This window comes from Oryzias latipes, chromosome 7, assembly GCF_002234675.1.
Source record: "Oryzias latipes chromosome 7, ASM223467v1".
NCBI lineage: Eukaryota > Metazoa > Chordata > Actinopteri > Beloniformes > Adrianichthyidae > Oryzias > Oryzias latipes.
The window spans coordinates 30,991,121-31,011,344 of record NC_019865.2 but is presented as its reverse complement, the minus strand read 5'-3'; the positions used below and the strand labels follow the sequence as shown (position 1 = coordinate 31,011,344).

The 20,224-nt window shown below is 42.5% G+C and overlaps 2 protein-coding genes across 2 annotated transcripts; one reads left to right on the top strand and one right to left on the bottom strand.

The window, feature by feature from the left end:
- Positions 1-1,352: 1,352 nt before the first annotated feature.
- slc25a20 (solute carrier family 25 member 20) lies at positions 1,353-12,226 on the bottom strand. The gene is made up of 9 exons (XM_004086381.4): positions 11,434-12,226; positions 10,604-10,690; positions 10,323-10,450; positions 8,951-9,041; positions 8,155-8,272; positions 6,621-6,693; positions 6,427-6,536; positions 2,593-2,714; positions 1,353-2,517 (listed from the first exon to the last, which is right to left on the bottom strand). The coding sequence occupies exons 1-9, from the start codon at positions 11,533-11,535 to the stop codon at positions 2,455-2,457; spliced, it is 894 nt and encodes a 297-aa protein (XP_004086429.1). The 5' UTR covers positions 11,536-12,226; the 3' UTR covers positions 1,353-2,454.
- A 235-nt stretch (positions 12,227-12,461) lies between these two features.
- LOC101154928 (non-structural maintenance of chromosomes element 3 homolog) lies at positions 12,462-19,680 on the top strand. The gene is made up of 11 exons (XM_011472993.3): positions 12,462-12,568; positions 12,677-12,760; positions 13,103-13,222; positions 13,324-13,387; positions 17,501-17,580; positions 17,670-17,764; positions 17,845-17,924; positions 18,044-18,086; positions 18,186-18,248; positions 19,248-19,362; positions 19,465-19,680. The coding sequence occupies exons 2-11, from the start codon at positions 12,710-12,712 to the stop codon at positions 19,537-19,539; spliced, it is 786 nt and encodes a 261-aa protein (XP_011471295.1). The 5' UTR covers positions 12,462-12,568; positions 12,677-12,709; the 3' UTR covers positions 19,540-19,680.
- Positions 19,681-20,224: the final 544 nt, after the last annotated feature.

Here is a 20,224-nt window from a genome sequence, read left to right as displayed (position 1 = left end):
TGAGATGATTTCAGCTTTATGACATGGCGCCTTCTCCTGCTGGAAGTAGCCATCAGAAAATGGTACACTGTGGTCAGAAAGGGATGGACGTGGTCAGCAACAATATTCAGGAAGGCTGTGGCGTTGGAACCATGCTCAGTTGGTACTAAGGGGCCCAAGTTCATTCATCTTCGAATCTGTTTTTCCCTTTCGGGGTCACGGGGCTGCTGGAGCCTATCCCGGCCACTTGTGGGTGAAGGCAGGGGACACACTGAACGGTTCACCAGTCTGTGGCAGGGTAGAGTGTCCACAATCACACACCCATGCACTCTCATTCACACCTAGGGACAATTTAGGTTGACCAATTAACCTATGAAGCATGTTTTTGGACAGTGGGAGGAAGCCGGAGTCCCCAGAGAAAACCCACGGATGCACGGGGAGAACACAGAAAGGTCACCCATTGATGTTCTGGTTCAGGTCCCCCAGGCAGGACTTGAACTGGGGCCTTTTTGCTGTGAGGCAAGACCGCTAACCACTGTGCCAGCGTGCAGCCCTGGGGCCCAAAGTGTGCCAAGAAAATATCTCCCACACCATGACACCACCACCACCTGAACTGTTGATACAAGGCAGGAGAGATCCATGCTTTCATGTTGTTGACGTCAAATTCACCCTAGTGTCCGAATGTGAGAGCAGAAATGGAGATTCATGAATTTTAGCCTCAATTCAACTACCCATTTGGTGACCTGTGGTCTTCTGCTGCTGTAGCCCATCTGCCTCAAGGTTGGACGTGTTGTGCGTTCAGAGATGCTCTTCTACAGACCTTGGTTGTAAACAGTGGTTCTTTCAGTTCCTGTTGTCTTTCCATCAGCTTGAACCAGTCTGGCCATTCTCCTCTGACCTCTGACATCCACAAGACATTTCCACCCACAGAACTGTTGCTCTCTAAATATTCACTCTGTTTCGGACCATTCTCTGTAAACTCTAGAGATTGTTTTGGGTGAAAATCCCAGTAGACCAGTTTCTGAGATCCTCAGACCAGCCCGTGTGGCACCAACAACCATGCCACGTTCAAAGTCACTTCAATCACCTTTCTAGCCCTAAATGTTTAGTTTATAAATGTTTACTTTATAAACTAAACATTTAAAACGAAACTGAAAATGGAATTATTTGTTTTGAATTGTGCCTGGACCAGGACCAGGACCAGGACCAGAACCAGGACCAGGACCAGCCAAACCAGTCGTGAGGCAGAACAAACTGATACTGAACAGAATCAAAAGAAAAGACTAAAAATTAACCCAAGACAAGCAGAACAGGTCACCACAAATAATAGCAATAGAAGTAATTATGAAAGCATGACACAATATTTTATCAGCTTATATCACAGATGTATATTTATTGACATTAGCAACTTAGTCCTGTACCTTTATGTTGATCACATTTTTCTTGTATTTATTCTCCTCAACAGTAGCTGGGTTAGCCTTCAGTCCTCGTGACCCTGAATGGAATTATGTGGGTTTGAAGAATGGATGATGGATTTTCTTCAACATTTTACACACAGCTGCAAGTTAAGCCTATCCAAAGGTTGCTCTTTTTCACATATAACTTCTCTTTTTCTTTTGTTTTAGTTTAGTATCACTCAAATTATTGTTTGAAACAACCTACTCTTTATGTTTTATTCATTTTCCATCCATCCATTTCTTGATCCCTGTTTGGGTTGTGGGGCTGTTTGGAGCCCACCCCAGCTGCTGTTGGGTGAAGGCGGGGTTCCCCCGGTCCATAAAGGCCCATTGCAGGGCTACACAGAGATGCACAAACACACTCTCACATACATTAGGAAGGGATAATTAAAAGACACCAATGAACCTGTGAGGTGTGTGGTTTTGGACTGGGAGGAAACTGGAGAACCTGGAGAAAACACAGACATGCATGAGGAGAACATGCATACTCCCCACAGAAAGAACACAGCCGGGATTTCTGCTGAGGTTTTGTCTGCTGGAGGTATAATAGGAGAGGATCTTCTAAAGGATGAGGATTTTCGTAACTGTTTGTGTTAGTCTGCATTTATTATTTTGTGCTGCATCACCAATGACTAATTTGGTTCCATCTGTTCCTTTAATAGTTGTCATAATAGGGTTAGTCAACAACCTCAGTCTAAACGTCAGTATAAACCGCTATACTCAGATGCAGTATCTCAGCTTCTGCTGAAAGCCAAAGAGAGCATGTTTTTATTGTTTTTGATGAGAATTTAGTTTAGTTTTGAAGCAAAAAATGTATGAATGAAATACTGCTCTGCACGAACACGGTCACTGATGCAGTTGCCAAATTACTTTTTTTTTTTTTAAACGGATGAAAAACCGTTTGAACTCATTTGACATGCATTTAAAAAATGGACCTATTTCAATCTGAGCTGGTTCGATTTTTTCCTGTTTGCAGGGTGCTTTGAAGTAGGTTTTGATGAGAAGAAAACCATTTGTTTCACCAGCTGGTTGTGACAATATTCAGCGCCTTCAACGCCACCTCAAACCCCAAAAAACAGGCCTAGGAAAGATAAGAAGAGGGATATGTGTACCTTCCATGATTAATAACGGAAGAATACATTAACACAAATATTACCGCATTGGCTGGAAAGGCACGTAGGAGCACGGCGCTGAATCCCTTGTAGAGCCCTCTGGGTCCTTCTTCATGCAGCAGTGTTCTTAGGATGTCCCACACACCACTGTACCTACCATCTGGAGCTAAGACAAGTTCAAACAACAGATTATTTGGGTTTCAGTTCTTAGTTTGCCATAAACCTGACATTTGTGTGCTACCTCTCTGCTAAAATCCATCATACACATGAGGACATTTTTGGATCAGCAATCTATCTATCTCTATACCCAGGCTATGTCCCACCAAGGTGGGGTAGCCTAGACAGGGCACACCATTTTAACTCCCTCCTTCTCTTCCCCAAACCCTCCTCCTTCAGTGTGTGCGTGTGTTCGCGCGTGTGTGTGTGTGTGACTGGTCTAAGGCCTGGTCTAAGCCACACCACACTTCACCAGGGTCAGCTGCACACTCCAGTGTGGGCACCTCCACAGCAGGGCCTCAGCCCAGGCTGGTTTCATCCCAAGACCAGACCTCTACCACACCCATCCATTCATTCATACACAATCTCCCTCCACCCATCCCTGTCCTGAGCAGCCTCTCTCCCCTGCACCACAGTCATCCCTCTTGCATTTAGCGCTCTTTTTACACCCTCTGTCCATCCCATTCGCGGTCTTCCTCTCATTCTCACTCCACTCACATCAGATTCATATACCTTTTTCACCAAACGCTCCCTTTCCATTCTTTCAACATGGCCAAACCATCCCAGTGCCTTTTGCTCTGCTCTATAAGCCAACTCTCGCGTCACACCAGTTCTCTCTCGGATGACTTCATTTCTCAGACGATCCATACGCGTCACACCACACATACAATCTCCTTTTTGCATCCTTTCCCAGTGACCTACATTCAAACACTCTCTTCATTCCCCCCCATATCTTTCGTACTTCGTTCATTCTAAACTCTACCTCTCCCCCTATTCCACCATCCACACAGACCTACGACCCCAAATACTGAAAACACTCTTCCTCTTCCAACAACTCCCCATTTAATGCCACATTCAATCTACATTCACCCTTTAACCTCGTACACCTCATCACCTTACTCTTTTCCACATTCACTCTCAACTTCCTTCTGTCGCACACCCTTCCAAACTCCTCAACCAGACGAGCCGAGCTCTCTTCTGAGTCAGCCACTAGTGCAGTAACATCTGCAAACAGCAACTGACTTACACTCCATTCGCTGCTGTCAGTATTCACCATTCTCACACCCGTACCTAACACCCTTTCATTCACCTCTTTTACCACACCATCCATATACACGTTAAACAACCGCGGAGACATCACGCATCCCTGACGCAGAGCAACCCTCACAGGAAACCACTCACTCATGCTGTTTCCCACTCTCACACACGCTCTACTGTTTCTATAGAAACTCTTCACACCTTCCAACAATCTACCATCAATACCATACATACTCAACACAACTCACAACGCCTCTCTATCAATCCTGTCATACCCCTTCTCTAAATCCATGAATGCCCAAAACACCTCCCTCCCCTTAGCCAAAAACTTTTCACACACCTGTCTCACAACAAACACCTGATCCACACACCCTCCACCTCTCCTGAAACCACACTGCTCTTCACCAATCATACACTCAGTCCCCTCCACTACCCTATTAATCAGCACTCTCGCATACACTTTGCATACAACACTCAACAGACTAATACCCCTAAAACTACCACATTCATACTTATCACCCTTTCCCTTGTACAGGGGAACCACACACGCACTCATCCAATCAAGCGGCACCTGCCCACTTACAAAACACATATTCAACAATCTCACTAACCACTTAATCACGATCGCTCCACCACACTTCAGGCATTCCATAGTACACCCATCCACACCTGCAGCCTTTCCTACTTTCAACTTTCCCACAGCTTGCTCAACTTCCTCTCCCGTAATCAACGCTTCATTCAACTCTCCCAATACATTCAGTCTACTTTCCCTTCCATCCATCCCAATCACAGCATCTTCCTCCACGTTCAGCAGCCTCTCAAAATACTCCGCCCACCTTTTTCTTACTGCATTTCCCTCATTCAACATCCTTCCATCCTCTGTTTTCACTTTCTCCTCCCTCCCCGACACTCCCTTTCGCACCTTTTTCACCTCCTTCCAAAACATTTTATTGTTCTCTCGAAAATTATCAGTCATCTGTCTGCCCCGCCTTTCGTCCGCAGCCACTCTTGCCTCACGCACAGCTCTCTTAGCATCCCTTTTCTTCTCCTTATAACACTCCTATGACTCCCTGTCCTTTCTCTGCAGCCATACTTCGTACGCACATCTCTTCTCAGCCACAGCCAACCTTACATCCTCGCACCACCATTCACTTCCCTTTCTTAGACCACCCCCAGCACGTCTCACACTACACACTCCCTCTGCACATCCAACCACTGCACTCTTGAACTGTTACCATTCTTCCTCCACTCCAACAACCATTTGCTCCTTCACCATATTCCACTTGCCACCTAATTTTTTCTGATACTCACACATTTTCTCTCTGTTCTTCAAAACCCTCATTCTCAGAACTTCTCTTGCATCCCCACTCTTTCTCGATCTCACCCATGGCATACCCACACCCGCAACCTTCCTTCCACCAAATAGTGATCAGACATACCTCCACTCTCTCCCCTCCTCACACTTACATCCAGCAATCTACCACATGCAACCTTTGAAACCAAATCAGCAATAAATTCCTAAAACCAAGTTTAAAATGGTTCAATAAATAATTATCAATATAATACATTGACTATTTCAAGAGTTGCAGCACAGGAAAAGGAACACGCAGAACCCAGTATGAACTGGGGAATCCAACATCTAAGGTTCATGTTTGTCAAGTCAAAATAACTTCAGAATGGTTGTAAATTACCCGCACACCCCACCCATCTGTTCACACTCTCTCCCACTAATTTACAGCCCTTCACATCCCCAACCTAACATTAGCAGTGAAATAAAAATAGTGATCAATATCAGATCTATCCATCCGTACAGTTTAGATCCAGATTCCAGCTCAGACGAGGAAAACAAAGACGTTCATGGATCTATTTGTCTGACAGTGGATGATCAGAATGGAGCAGAGCAGGAAGCCCATCTTTTGCAAATAGCATATATATATATATATATATATATATATATATATATATATATATATATATATATATATATATATATATAAAATATACCGTCTACCGTCTTGTGGTGTAGGGGTGTTTATGTGTAGTGCCAACATGCAGTGTGCGTTGTCTAAAGTGAAAATTAAAATTGGGGTCAGACGGTTGAGAGACAAGCCCGGATGCCCCTCTCCACCAGACCACTCCCACAAGACCCTAGATGAATCAAGTTGTCTAATATGGGAGTAAAGGTGGAATGGAGGGCAGGTGCCGAGGTCACCCCAAAGAGAGTCGCCCCCAGTGAACTCTGCCAGCATATCCCATCCAACCAATTCCTGGAGCCCTAGGCGCAAGTGTGCAAGATTCGTTGGGATGGGAGTGGGAAGGAGCAGGTGGATGGGCGTTGGGCGTCTCCACCTCCAAGAACAACCAGGCGTCCAGGAAGCGGCCAGCCAGCCGCAGAGAGAGGCCGAGCCAGGGCCAGCGCGGAGGGACAGTTAGCAAGGGAGGGGCCCTGCGCTACACTTGAAGGGCAGGAGGCCCAGCACCACCACTCATGCCCCTGACATATCTGAGGGATTGGCACAATGCCCCCCCTCCCAGGGCGCCCCCACCCCCCAAAGCAAGACAAAACAAACAAACAAGTAAAAATAAAAAAATGAGAAAAATGAATGTTCGACGTCTTTTTTGACCTGTCTGGAAGTTGGACTTGAGGACATCTGGAGGAAGAGCAACCGTCCAGTTCAATACTCCTGCAACCCCACCAGCCAGTAAAATGTTTGGAGTGCTGAGATGAGAAACACTGAAGAGATCACAGGTTACACCAACAAGGAGCCAACGACCTTTAGGCTCCGTAAAAGTCATCTATGTTAATGACATGACTGACCTTTGACCCGCAGGTGTGAGCGCACACTTGAGGTATTCGTATGTTAAGAAGTACAGACCAGTAGAGGGGACATCTATAGAATGAGAAAGACCTGTTATGAGGCTTCAGGCTCATAATATTAACTGGAGTGGGGGATGAGCTGGGTTCATTTGACTATAGATCTGTTGTGACTCAGCAAAGCTGATGCTTTTATTTAAAGCTAGAGATAAACATGCCATAAATAAGTGCAGACCTTTGTCAAAAACAACAATTTCTTTTGTATAAATTGAGCTATTTATAATAAAGTATTTATTGATTAATCAGTGCAGACTTAGAACAAATAAACCCAGAAACACTGCAGTGATTTAGTCATGTGGAGAAATGCTTTATTTGTGATAAACATTTCAAACGATGTACTATGACTTGTGACTTATAAAATGTCAAATAATACACCGTTTTTTTTAAGAAATAGACACTAATATGTTAATTTCAATAACTAGGATATGCAAACCTATACAAACCTGTGCACTATGTCACACATCGTAATCATTAGACTAACATGTTTTAATTCATGAATAATGTCTGTGAAATAAATTAGGAAAAGGTCAATCAGAAGTATAGAAAGTCAAATGAGCAAAGGTTTGGAAAAAATTAACTACTGTTTTTCTCAATGGACAAAACTAATATTTGGTTGTTATTCCCTGAGGAAATGCAGCACTTATGTCCAACTTTACAGATGTCTCAATTAAAACAGGGTCTGAAATCAAATTATTGGGTGTTTTGTTTGATCACAAATTTAAACAGAAGTCACATGTAGAACAAATGAAGAATAAAGTAAGCATTGTCGTGTTTAAAAAGAAATGTATGCAAATATAAATTAGCCTCAAGTACAATAGTGGTTTATACAAATATACCCCTCATGAGTCAGAAAATTCCTAATTTCTTATTGTAATATTAAAATATGTCCAACACAAGAGGCTTTCAGCTCTGATCTGTTTGCTCAGCTGATTGACTGGATAAGTTAAAAAAAGAACCAAAAGTGTTGGAGGTCTTCAGAAAGTCAAACATGTTTTGGAGAAAACTGTCTTATTCCACTTCAACTGTTCAATGTGCCACATGTTGTATTGAGATGTGGGCTAGCTGTTGAGGCAGCAATGCTGAACGACTGAACAGAAGAACACAGTGAGAACTTTCTACCAGAAGGTACACAAGATTTTTGTTGGGACAGAGCTTTTAAAATGTAAAGATTTTTTTTTATTAAAAACAATACAATTCATATGTATAGTTTGTAAAATTCTTTCTCTGATCAGAGACAAGGACTCTTTGATTAGTGAAAACTTGTGGGTTTTACTTTGTGCTTAAATCACCACAACAACATTTCTGTTGAGAGAAATATTTACTAGATAATACGTTTAAACCATGCAAAAGTATTGGCCGCATAAAAGAGGTAATCATTTTGAAAATAAATTTGGAAATACAGATAAGTGTTGCACAACAGTTTGGATTTTGTATAACTCTCCTGTGAGTCTGTAGATGGTATGAATGCATGATGAACCTCTGATTAAGGTGAGGAGGGTTCCTTTGTAGACGCTGCGGATTCCATCTTCCTGATACAGCTTGAAGGCACAGTCTAGTGGACCTGCATACTTGGACTCTCCGCTGCTTGATTGCACCTGAAAATTAAAAACTAAAATTTCAATTCATAATGCTTGTCAACATTTATGTGATAAACTCTAATAATACTTGGATCACTTTGAACCAGATTGTGGTTCTGATGTAAGTTGTTGTGGTTTTGTCTGAACACCAATTAAACAGAGGGATTTTTTTTTTTTTTAAAACACAGATTTAACCATTTTAGGTGGAACTAATGTTGTTGATGGCCTCTCTACAGTATTCCACAAGGGTGACTGCCAGGTTGAAAATATATCCAGAACAGCCAAAGTTATTGATTTTCTGTCCCTTAGTAAAAGTAAAAGTATTTTCTGAACCAAAGCCAGCTTAAAATGTTGTGTAACAATGAAGCAAGTGCTCGTGTTAATAATAATAATAATGAACTTTATTCATAAAAAAGCACTTCTCAAACAGACCAAATAAATAAATGGAAAGAAGAAAATCCAGCCCATCCTTTACACTCCCCCTCCCTCCATTAACACACACACACCCATGACCCCCCACACAATGAATACTTAGAGTATAAAAGCAAATAGTATAAGAAACTTCTCTGTTCTCTGGGTACGTTAGAAATATTGATGCAAATGTTTTTTTTTATATGTAGGATCCACAGTTGAGTTGGTACAGACGCTATGGAGCCCCTCTCTGTGTTCAGAACAGTAGAAATTCACACCAACTACCTGAAGCAGGCACTTGATTCGTTCTCCTGGTGCGACAACCACTGTAGTGAAGGTTCCTGCCAAACAGCCTGAAAAGAATATCTGCCTGTGCCTGAAAGGTACCAAATGGAAAAAAATCTGTTTCATGACAGATCCAAGCTTCAGTTTCTACATTCAAACGCACAACTGCTACACTTATTATTATCCACTCAGAGGGAAATGATGTATTTGGTGTTTTTAACATGTGCTCATACGACTCTGCTCCATTCTGATGCATCCACTAGCTGACAAATAGATCCATGAACGTCTTTGTTTTCCTCGTCTGAGCTGGAATCTGGATCTACGACTGGATAGCTACGATATTGCTGCCATTCTTGTAGTACCGTTATTTTTAGGCTGGAGGTGTTTGGGGCTGTACGCTAGTGGGAGGGAGTGTCAACTGAGAGCTCAGTTATGGGTGCAAGGAAGTGGAGGTGGGCTCGCTCTGCACCAACAGTCCACCCACAACTTAGAGGTGAATTTCTGATGAACTCCTGCCACTCTGCAGAAACTATGTCCTAGAAAAGGACAGGTTTTCAGATTTTGTCTGAAAACGGCATCATCAATAATGAAAAGACCACTGGGAACGCTTTCAGGATGATCAGAGTGGGACTTTAGAGCACTGCATTGACTTCTGTTCTTTGAGAACCTTCTAACCAAACTCTGTCTTACACATCATACCATTAAAACGTAACAAGAAAAATGTATGGGGGAGTGGTTCTGTACCAGAAAACTACACGAGTGCAGCTTTAAAACTACTTTTAGTCTTTCAATACTGCTTTGTCCAAGTTTTTCCCATCCATTCATTTTCTGTCACTAATCAAGTTGGGGCTGCACCTTTAGCAACTTTCTCCTAATCTTTTAGATGGACATCAGGGTACCTTCACCCCTGCTGAGAGTTTTTCCCACTCTAACCTGTCTAGAGTATGCTACCAGGCCTTGTCCCTCAATCAAATGCCCATGATGTCTCACAAAGAGGGCAGATGTCCACACTTTTACTGTCTTCTCCTGATCTTCCAAAGTTTTCCCAGAAAAATCCTCTTTCAATTGAATTTTTACTGCCTGTGTCTCTGTCATTGTCAGTGTGGAGCGGAGCAGTGTGCTTGTGGCCTGGTGTTGAAGGTTCTACATGACCAATTAGTTCTTTTTCATCATTTATTTTCGTCTGCTCCTGATTCACATCGATTTGAGAAAATACACACTTAGAAACGTAGTTTTGAGCTTAATTTTCTTTAAATATATCCCCCATCATAAAAAAGCCACAAGAACATGTTGAAAACATCCCAAAAACCATTTTCATTGGGGTGGATCTTTAAAAGTACATCAAGCATGGCAGGTGGTGGTGTTTACTCACGAGAGGGTTATGTCAGGGTCTCTCTGCTGCAGCCGTTTCCCCAAACCAAAGCTAAGGAAACTGATAGCCATCATAGGGGCCACACTTGCAAGAGGGGCCCCCATACCTCTATAAAGACCAGCAATGCCCTACAATACAGATGCATATGCAGTACAACTGTAAACATTTGGTTTAAATGAGTAAAAACATCTCTGGATCGTGTCAGGAAAGGTTAACAAATAGGATTACAACTCAGCATTAAAGTGTTTCATTAAATGAATGATCAAGGTTTTTGTTTTTACCTGTCTGCCCACAATGTGGCAGAAACAGTCATAGACTCCAGAGTAAAGAGCAGAAGGGGGAGCTTTAGGCTGTGTCTGCAGTATGACCTGAAGTATATGGAACAGAGGCAAAGTGTTGAGGGAAAGACGGTTGAGACGTTGCTGTGAGATAAGAGGAACACCCATCCACATCTGCTGCAAAGACCTAAAAGGCTGTTTGTTAACCGCTGTTAGCTGAGATCAACAGCTAGCATAAAAAAAAAAGTCTTTCTGGCAAAATACGTGAAGTTTGAAATACCAAGTGATGTAAAATGTGGTTATTTAAAGGGATGGAAAATAGGTCAATATAAACAGTAAGAAGAAAAAAAATGAATCTACCCTTTAATGATTTGATCCTAGATTATTCATCGTGTTTTTTCTGTATCAGTTTATTATTTTCAAGTACTTGTACACTGGAAAAAACATAAAAATGTACATTTTAATATGAAATATGTCAAGTATTTCTTGGTTACATTTTTTCTCCACTGGATTCTGTGAATTTTCTTTAAAATTGCTCAAATGCATATAACATTAAAAAAAAGTTTATATGTTTTTACTTTCCTAGAAAATTGAGACATTGTCTTTTATAACTTCTTTTTTATTTGAAGTCTATAATTTGCAATTATCTAATGTCTGTCTGCTTAGTAACTTGACACCATGGAGCATAAAAATAAAGCCAGTCTGAAGTCCTTTGAAGACGTTCAGGCTGAATGATTAAACTGACCAAAAAAAAACCTCAGACCTCACTGGTTACAAGAAACTCTGGTTCCTGTTTGCAGGTGGATATTGAAGAAGTGAGGGGTGCATCTGACCTTGATGGTGTCTAGAGGGTGTCCGACCAGCAACAAGCAGGCTCCACCAACCCCCCCAGCCACAAAGTTCTTAAGTGGAGAAACTGTTGCCTCTTCCTTCATCTCAGCTGCTTTGAGTACCGGACTCCCCACATGCACTGTGTCGTGTTAGGGTGGATCATGGGTCATGGGTGGGGTCTTCTCAGTTTGCTTAAGTCTGATGCCTTTTAAAGTAAAGTAAAGTTATCTGGAGAAATCAACCACAACCAACTCCTTTTTTTACACGTAAAAATCAAAAATGTGTGGCTCCAGAGTGTGGTGCTAAGTCCTTATGTTCTGCAGCTGCTCCATCACATCTACCAATGGGAATCTGCAAACCCCGTACAGTGGAGAGAAAACAGGCCAGATCATTTAGAACTGGAACTTTTAAAAAGTTTAAACACAAAATTGAGATGATCTGTCCATATTTCTTGGCTTTTGTTTTGTAGGGTAATGTATGCTTTGTTTGGTTCTGTTTTCTGGTTTCAGGCACAAGCACGCCAGTTTACATTACATTTAGCTCAGCTCTATAATTTTTCAGTTTTTTGATTTGTTTTGCCTGTTGTCTAGTCTTTTTTTTATCATCTCTATGAATTCATTTTTGAATTTTCCAGTGCCAGCTTGGATTCCAATTGTTCTTTTAATTTCCTTCTCTAAGACAGCTGTTAGAACGAATTGGGAATGTGATTTAATCAAAATGCACGATTTATTTACAAAAAATAAAACTGAAGTGTTCAGAAAAAGACAACTTTCTTGATTACCAAATACTCTGATGACCCTATAGTAATAGTTATAGAATGGTTTGTGTCAGGCCAACGAAGAGGTTTATCCTGTAACAATCCCATGAGGAATCAGATTTTATTTATTTTTTCTCTTTTAGGGAAAAAGTGATCTTCTTCTGTGTGTTAAAATTTGGTAACTATTAAATGATGGCATCGATGCAGGAATCAAGCTTTTGCGTCTTTTTGTTTTGTGGGTTTGTATTTTTTAATAAAGCTTTATGTTGGGCCCCTCCCACATTTACACAGGAAGTAAACATACGCATTACGTCATCAACACGCGCCAGTTGTTTTTGGCGGTTGGCTCTGAATAATTTTCGAGTGTGGTGTACCTTTAGGTAATTAACTAGTTTTTTCCTTGATTTTTTTGTTTTTTTTTAATCTTGTTGTTAAAATGCCCACTTGAGCTGTTCGGCCTTTATCTTTCGTTTGTTTGTCTCGTTTAGTTTTGTTTGGACAGGCTTCTTCTTCTGGTCACAATGACGCAAAGAAAACGGTCTTTCGGCTCTCAGAGCTTCTCTCAGAACAGAGTAAGTTCGCTTGTTCTTCACTCTTTCTGGCCGTCAGGCCTCCTGCTGGTTCTGGTCTTTACACTTGACAAAAAGTTCGAACAAAACTTTACCAATAAACTTTATTTTTCTTAAACACAGGATATATTTACCAGAGTCAAAAGGATTTAAAACTCCTCTCTCTGTAAAAGCTGCTGCTGGTTTCATGTTTTGTTTGACCAAAGAATGCTAGCAGGTGAACGCAGGGAAATGCTTCTATTTCTGTCAGTTTTGGCAGAACCCTCCTGGACAGACGGCGCTAGTTTGATTTCTGAATCACGTGGGCATAGATGATAGAGTCAGCCTGTGTGTCTCTCCATGCAGAGGCAGCCCAGCTCGTCTGGGACTCAGGAGGACAACGAGGATTCGACGTTCACTCAGCCGAGCACGTCACAGGTCCAGAGAGGGCTGGAGAAGCTGACACCTGCACAAGTGGACCAGAAGGTCCCCAGCCAACGCACACTGAAATGAAAAACAAACCTGTTTTCAGCTTTTTCTGAACCAAACAAAACACTGAAATGTCTTCCTCTTTTGCCGTTGTGCAGACTTCAGAGGTGATTCAATACTTCCTGGTGAAGGACCAAAAGAAAGTTCCTGTGCGCCGAGCAGGTAACACAGACACATCACCTGTAGCTGCTTGAATGTATGAGATCAAGTATATAACCCATGGCTGGGTATCACCAATACTTTCCAGGATCGATTCAATCCACAATTCTTTTCCCCATTCTTTTGATTCTATTCAATTTTGAATTTAAACGTTTTACACATTTACATATTTGTGTAGAGATACAAGAATAATCTATGTTGTGAATATATTCATTAATCTGATGCATTTCACATACTGTTAAATCTTTTAGTGAAATAATAAATCAATGAGATTGTTAACACTATACAGTGTTGCATGGTTTCTCAAAAGAAGACGCTCTAACAAAAATCTGCAGATCATTCTGTTCCTGCATTTCAGTTTGGCCACTAGGTAGAGCCCCCGCATTACAGATGCTTTAGCGCTGGGGGCCACACTTTTTTAGCATGTGAGCTACTTTTGAGACGACAATGTCTTAAAGATCTACATATGTGTATGTATATATAGTATTTTGAGACTAAAATACTGTTTAATTAACATAGTATTATGAACTATTAGTACATAACATTGTTTATGTACTGATGATTCAAAAACTACACAGTAAGAGGACACAAATCTTTGTAAGGAGGTACTTTAGTATTAACAGATGAGGCGTTTTAGTACAAAAACAGAAAGCAGCGCCTATCGTATGTCATGTTCTCCTGTAAACCGTGCAACGGGGGCAGCATGGCATTTCTAATGCTGGCTCCATGGGCAGCGCTCGAGAACTGCGGGCTACAGGAAAACACTGCTGGCCTGGTGGGCTCGGATCCATCGGGCGGGAACTGCAGGCCAGCTGCAGACACCGTGTCTAAGGGGCGACTCCCAGTGGGCGGGGTGGTCTTCTGCCGTGGACTTGACGTGCCGTGGGGCAGGAAGTGACTTTCTGATGACGGACAGTATTTACACCCAGTGAATTTAAACACGCATGTGGAGTGACGTATGTATCAGAGGATGTTTGATTGGCCGTTCTGCGTGACAATCAAGTCCCGTACTTCTCGGTGAGGATTTCGATTCGCTAACAGATTTTTTAGAAGTACATTTTTTTATTTTTTTGGTTATTTATCTTTGCTGGCCTGCGATCTACCCTCATGTCCTTGAAGATCAACCGGTCGATTGTGATCGACATGATGAGCACCTCTGCTATAGCGCATCACATTACAGATCATAGCAGAGAGACATAAGATAAGATGAGATAAAGATACTTTATTGATCCCAGCTTGGGAAATTGGGTTGTTACAGCGTCAGCGTTAGGCTCAAGATACAAACATACAAACAATGGATGACAACAGAACAATCAATCAGAAAGAACCATCAGTGAAAACAGTTGGATTGCATGACAGCTCTGGAGAAAAACAGACAGACCTCAAATGAGTTTATCTATTGCAAATTGATGATGAGTTCTAGAGTCCAATGGAGTGAGGTAGGAATGATCTCCTGTAGCGGTTGGTGTGACAGTGAAGCTGCCTTAGCCTATTGGAGATGGCGCTCTGCTGACCGTCAAGAACAGGATGGAGAGGATGCTCAGGATTATCCATGATGGATACCAGCTTGTTTAAAGTCCTCCTCTCCATCACAGCTTCAAACGTGTCCATTTTACATCAGACTACAGAGCCAGCGCCTCTAATCATTTTGTTCAGTCTATTGCTGTCCCTAGCAGCTATGCTGCCCCCCCCAGCAGCAGACAACGGAGAAGAACAGAGTGCTGACCACAACAGACTGGTAGAATATTTCAAGCATCTTGCTGCACACGTTGAAGGACCTCAGCCTCCTCAGGAAGTGGAGTCTGCTGCTGGCCTTCTTATACACAGCAGTGCTGTTGCTCTTCCAGCTCAGTCTGTTGTCGATGATTACTCCCAAGTACTTGTACTCCTCTACCTCTGCCACCTCTCTGCCAAAGATGCTGAGAGGCTGGGAAGCTGGAAGTTTCTTCCTGAAGTCCACCACCATCTCTCTGGTCTTTTCCACATTGAGCAGCAGGTGGTTTTCTCCAGCCCACCTCAGGAATTCATCCACAAGTCCCCTGTACTCCTCCTCCTGCCCACCATTAATGCAGCCGACAACCGCGGAGTCATCAGAGAATTTCTGAAGATGGCCTGACTCTGAGTTGTACTGGAAGTCACTGGCGTACAAAGTGAACAGGAAGGAAGAGAGCACAGGGCACTGTGGGAAAATGCAGATTTAATGCATGACAGGACAATAGGACGAATGGGAATGTGTGTTTTTATTTCTTCCAGGTCTTCATCAAAACTCTGACCGCCACATTTTGAACCACAGGAAGGCGTTTAGGACTGATTTATATCCAGGCCTAATTAAATTTAGTTTGCTTTGTGTTATTTAGCTTTTGTTCTCATTGTTTTGTGTAACATTATATTTGTAGGATCTAGTTTGCTTAAAAAGCTTTCGTATTTATCACAAAATGTGTGCGCTTTATAAATACTGATTGTAGAATGAATTGATGTAAGAGAATTGGAGATGTTTTAAGAAAAGTTCACAGTGCAATTATGAGTTTGTTAATTAAACTGGTGACTTAAAGTTGTTGTTAGTGAACAGGTAACATGGTTCCCTACAGTCAAGACAAGGAAGCGCATGCAGTCTTTTGAGAGGAGACTTGGTTAAAGTTCCACTGTTGTCAAAGCGTTCCCACTGGTCTTTTAATTAGGATGATGCTTTTTCAGGCAAAATCCAACAACCTGTGTCGCTTTCTAGGACACAGTTTCTGCAGAGCAGAGTTCATTACCTCTGAGTTGTGGGCGGGACTGTGAGATTCCTTCATGTCCCATCATCCCTATGTTTACACTCTCAACCCCTCACAACCCCAACCTAACATTAGCGGTGCAACAAAAATGGTGAGCAATGTTGTAGCTGTCCAGTCATACAGTTCATGAATGGATCTATTTGTATGTAAGTGGATGAATCAGAAAGGGGCAGGGAGCTTGTGGCCCCCTGATTGTAGTTTGTATGAGACAACCACAGTATTGTTTTTTTCTGCTTCACCACAATTCCATTAAAGAATTACGCAGAGACACATTTTTAGACTTAACTTTCTTTCTATATGTCCTCCATCAAGAGAGAACTGCTACAAGAACATGTTAAATACACCAAAAGCATCATTTTCATTGGAGTGGGTCTTTAACTTCCCATTGACTAAAGTAGGAGAAGGTCTCCAAACACTAGGTCTTCCTCAAATTCATCAGACTAGTAAAATCGTGTCAGCTGCAGGAAATGAACCCAGAACACGACAGAGGACAACATGGAGTCAACAGGAAGCTGAAGTTCAGTGTGTTGGTGGTTGTTAACATTGATTTCTCTCAGCGGCTGGAACGGTCCTTCAAAGATAGAAACGAGTGTAAAAGAAAACATGCTGAAAAGTAACAGACATGTCTTGGGATCCAGGCTGAAGGAGTCCCAGACGGTCGGGATCTGTGCCTTCAACTTCAATCACAAGAAATGAATTACATACAGTACATAGATGCTTACATTTCAAATGTGAACATTGTCTTTAAACCTGTTTGAAACATTCTGTAATGTTGAAGTTGAACACCCGTTAGGGTATCAAATGTTTGTTGAAGCTTAGAGCAGCAGACTGTTGTCACGCCTCTTCATGGAGGACCAACCTTTCATCTAAGTTCCACCTCCCTATTTGAAGGGGCGGAGCAGCAGCAAAGCATTTTGGTAAACTTTCCATGAGAGTTAAAGCTTCACTTCACGATGTAACTGGTGATGAAGACATGTACTATATTACCAAAAGTACTGGCTCCCCCGTCCAAATGATCAGAATCAGGTGTCCTAATCACTTGCCCTGAACACAGGTGTATCAAATCAGGCCCTCATGCATGCAGACTGTTTGTGCTAACGTTTGTGAAAGAACGGGCTGCTCCCAGGAGCTTCATGTTAGCCCAAGTCCAGCACGCAGAGAGCTTCATGGAAGGGGTTTCCATGGCCGAGCAGCTGCATCCAAGCCAACGTCACCGAGTGCAAAGCAAAGCGTCGGACGCAGTGGTGGAAAGCACGCCGCCACTGCATCTAGAGCAGTGGATAGGGAGTTTGAACATGCGACAGCTGCAGAGGTGACTCACTGCCTGCTAATGTCTTCTCAGACCTTGTGAAACACGTGGTGAAGGACTACAGAAACATCTATCCTGAGATCATAAAGCGAGCAGCTCGGACCTTTGAGCAGGTTTGTTCTACCTGACTGCATTCTTGTCTTCATTTATTGTCTCAGTAGATCACATTTGTGAGGTTCTTCTTTTTTTAACTCTTGCTCAGGTGTTTGGTTTGAAACTGGTTGAAATTGACCCCAAAAATCACACATATATATTGATCAATAACCTGGAAGCCGCTGACAAACCTTCACCAGTCGAGTGAGTATCGTGTCATTTTGAGAAACGCTCATTTGAATGGTCCATAAATGAGGTTTATTGTTGTTTTTCTGTGTGTGTAGATGCCCTGCAAATCCCAAACTTGGTCTACTTTTCGTGATTCTGGGTGTTACTTTCATGAAGGGAGGTGTCGTCAGAGAAAGTGAGTTTAACAGGTTTTAACTATAGTTTTGTTCCTTATTCAGTCAATTCCATTAACTGTTTTAGTTCTGTTTGTTTTGCTCAGTAAAGACATTAAAGTTTACTCCTCTTGGTTCTTAGATGTCATCTGGAACACACTAAAGAAACTGCGAGTTGACTCTGGGTGAGACCATGTTTTTGTGCCTTTAGCGATGGTTTAAAAACCTTCCATAGGTTTCACTGCCTTCCTCCTTTTCTGCATGTCTGCTGATGAAAACCTCAGAGAGAAGCACGAAGAGTTTGGAGACGTGAAGAGACTCGTCACAGAGGAGTTTGTGCGTCAAAGGTAAGAACCAGCGTAGCAGTAGAACATTCTTTTACGATCAATCAAATAAAACAAGAAATATGAATTAGGCTCTGCATTATTACTGACTCACACAGGTACGATGGCTTTTTCTAGCAGCTTAGCAAACCTGTGCTAGCTGAAGGCAGGCCTGAACCAAAGAAAGATTTTCGTTATCGCGGTATCAGCCTGTGCGATATGCGTATCGCCAAAGACGGCATAAACTGAGATAAATGGTTACCTTAGAAGTTTACACACATGCAAAAACAATCTCATGGCAGAGTGAAGTAGCTAACGAATCAACTTAACCCTTGTGCTATCCAATGGGGTCCAGATGACCCCACCCTTACATTATCATCGTTGCAATAATGATCACTCCAATCACACTCTGAAATTTTCCTCCTGTTGTGCAGCCCTGGCTGCTGGCGTCCTGTGGATAAATGTTGCTTACATTATGAGGTTACGTAGCTTCAAACACAGAAGTTGTGTATTTGTATAAACCCCTCTTGTGCATGAGGCTAGACTTGATGTACGTTGCATTTTTCATGCATTTCTTTTTGAACCAGATTGAAGAGAGAAGACGGCGAAAGAGTGGGACGTTCCACATTATACTCTTTCAGCTTGGAGGACTTCTGTTTTGTTTTTTGACTGTTTTACTTCTTCACTCATTTGTTTTCGTCTGTTTGAAACGCCTCTCTGTGAGCTTGAATCCCACTGGTGTGTTCAGAGCCAGTTTCTCTCAAACCATAGACTCTGGTTTATACCACACCACAGAGCAATTGAAGGTGAAGCCGCCAGCCCCCCAGCAGCACGGCTGGAGCAGTGCACGCTTCAGACATCGACCTTTGACGGTTCGGTCCAGTCTGACCCCAAGTACTCTGTATTTTAGTGACGCTCCTTCCAGACTGTCCTACGCTGTTGACCTGCATTGTTCCAGCTCTGTCTCCTCTAATTCCTTTGTAAGCCCGGAGGGATGACCGTGGGAATGCTGGATGTCTGCAGGTATCTGGAGTATGTGCGGATTCCTCACACTGAGCCCATGGAGCATGAATTCCGCTGGGGTCAGCGGGCGGACATGGAGGTGTCCAAAGCCAAGATTCTGGAGTTCATGGGCCAGGTGAGTGGCTTGTTGGTGACCACGGTTCTGCTTTGTGGTGCTTTCTTCTCAGATGTAGACTAGTGGACTCTGAACTGACGATGCTTTGCTGTTTGCCCTCAGCTTCATGAGCAGGAGCCTCAGAGCTGGACTCAGCTGTACAGAGAGGCTCAGGCCAGCAGCAGCAGCCAGAGATGACTGCCATCGCAATGCTTTTATTTATTTTGGAAGCGGTCTGTGCCTTTTTCTATTGCATTATTGTTATGAATGCCAGGTTTCTCTGTATCTTTTCATACATTTTATTAAAAAAAATAAATCTGTTCAAGCTATGTGACAGCCTGTCACGGTCTGCTGGTTTTTCATGCGTGTACGAGAGCACATAGCCGTTACTGCTGCAGAAATCTGTTAGTTTGAAAAAGCTCCTAAGTCTTCATTTGGCAGGTTTGTGTTGTGCTGCTGAGTCAGCTTCCAGGTTTAACAGCACGCCAAAACCCTGTATAGTAATAAAATGGAAGCCTTTGAGTTCATCTAATGCTACTTTGTTTTTGAAGTTCTCAGCAGGTGATATGGGAATGAACCCACTTGCTAGTCCAGTTTGTCATCTGGATTAATGATTTAACAGTAAATTGGACATAAAACAGAACTTGCGTATCAATTGACCTGATAAACGAGCAGCAGACTGCAGCTGCAGCTCCAGCATGTTTCAGTCTATGGTGATGAGCCTGAAGCGGATGAGAACTTCCTGTGTTTTTCTGATGGTGAAAGCTGGATGCAGTCAGTCTGAGAGCTGCAAGTGACAACAGTCTTCCATCTGCACAAAGGTTTGTGTGGGGAAAATGCTGTTTTTAATGCTGGTCCAGTGGTCTCAAAGATGCAGGAAAGC

Bases quoted from the DNA above. Each gene is read 5' to 3' on its own strand.
- slc25a20 (XM_004086381.4), bottom strand. From the start codon at position 11,535: ATGAAGGAAGAGGCAACAGTTTCTCCACTTAAGAACTTTGTGGCTGGG. The intron at 6,537-6,620 runs GTCAGTCATGTC...TGATCTCTTCAG, and splicing joins CTCACACCTGCGGGTCAAAG to TGTTTCTCATCTCAGCACTC. The intron at 2,715-6,426 runs GTCAAAAAAGAC...AACTTGTCTTAG, and splicing joins CAAGTCCAACTTCCAGACAG to CTCCAGATGGTAGGTACAGT.
- LOC101154928 (XM_011472993.3), top strand. From the start codon at position 12,710: ATGACGCAAAGAAAACGGTCTTTCGGCTCTCAGAGCTTCTCTCAGAAC. The intron at 12,761-13,102 runs GTAAGTTCGCTT...CTCTCCATGCAG, and splicing joins AGAGCTTCTCTCAGAACAGA to AGGCAGCCCAGCTCGTCTGG. The intron at 18,249-19,247 runs GTAAGAACCAGC...GGATGTCTGCAG, and splicing joins GAGGAGTTTGTGCGTCAAAG to GTATCTGGAGTATGTGCGGA.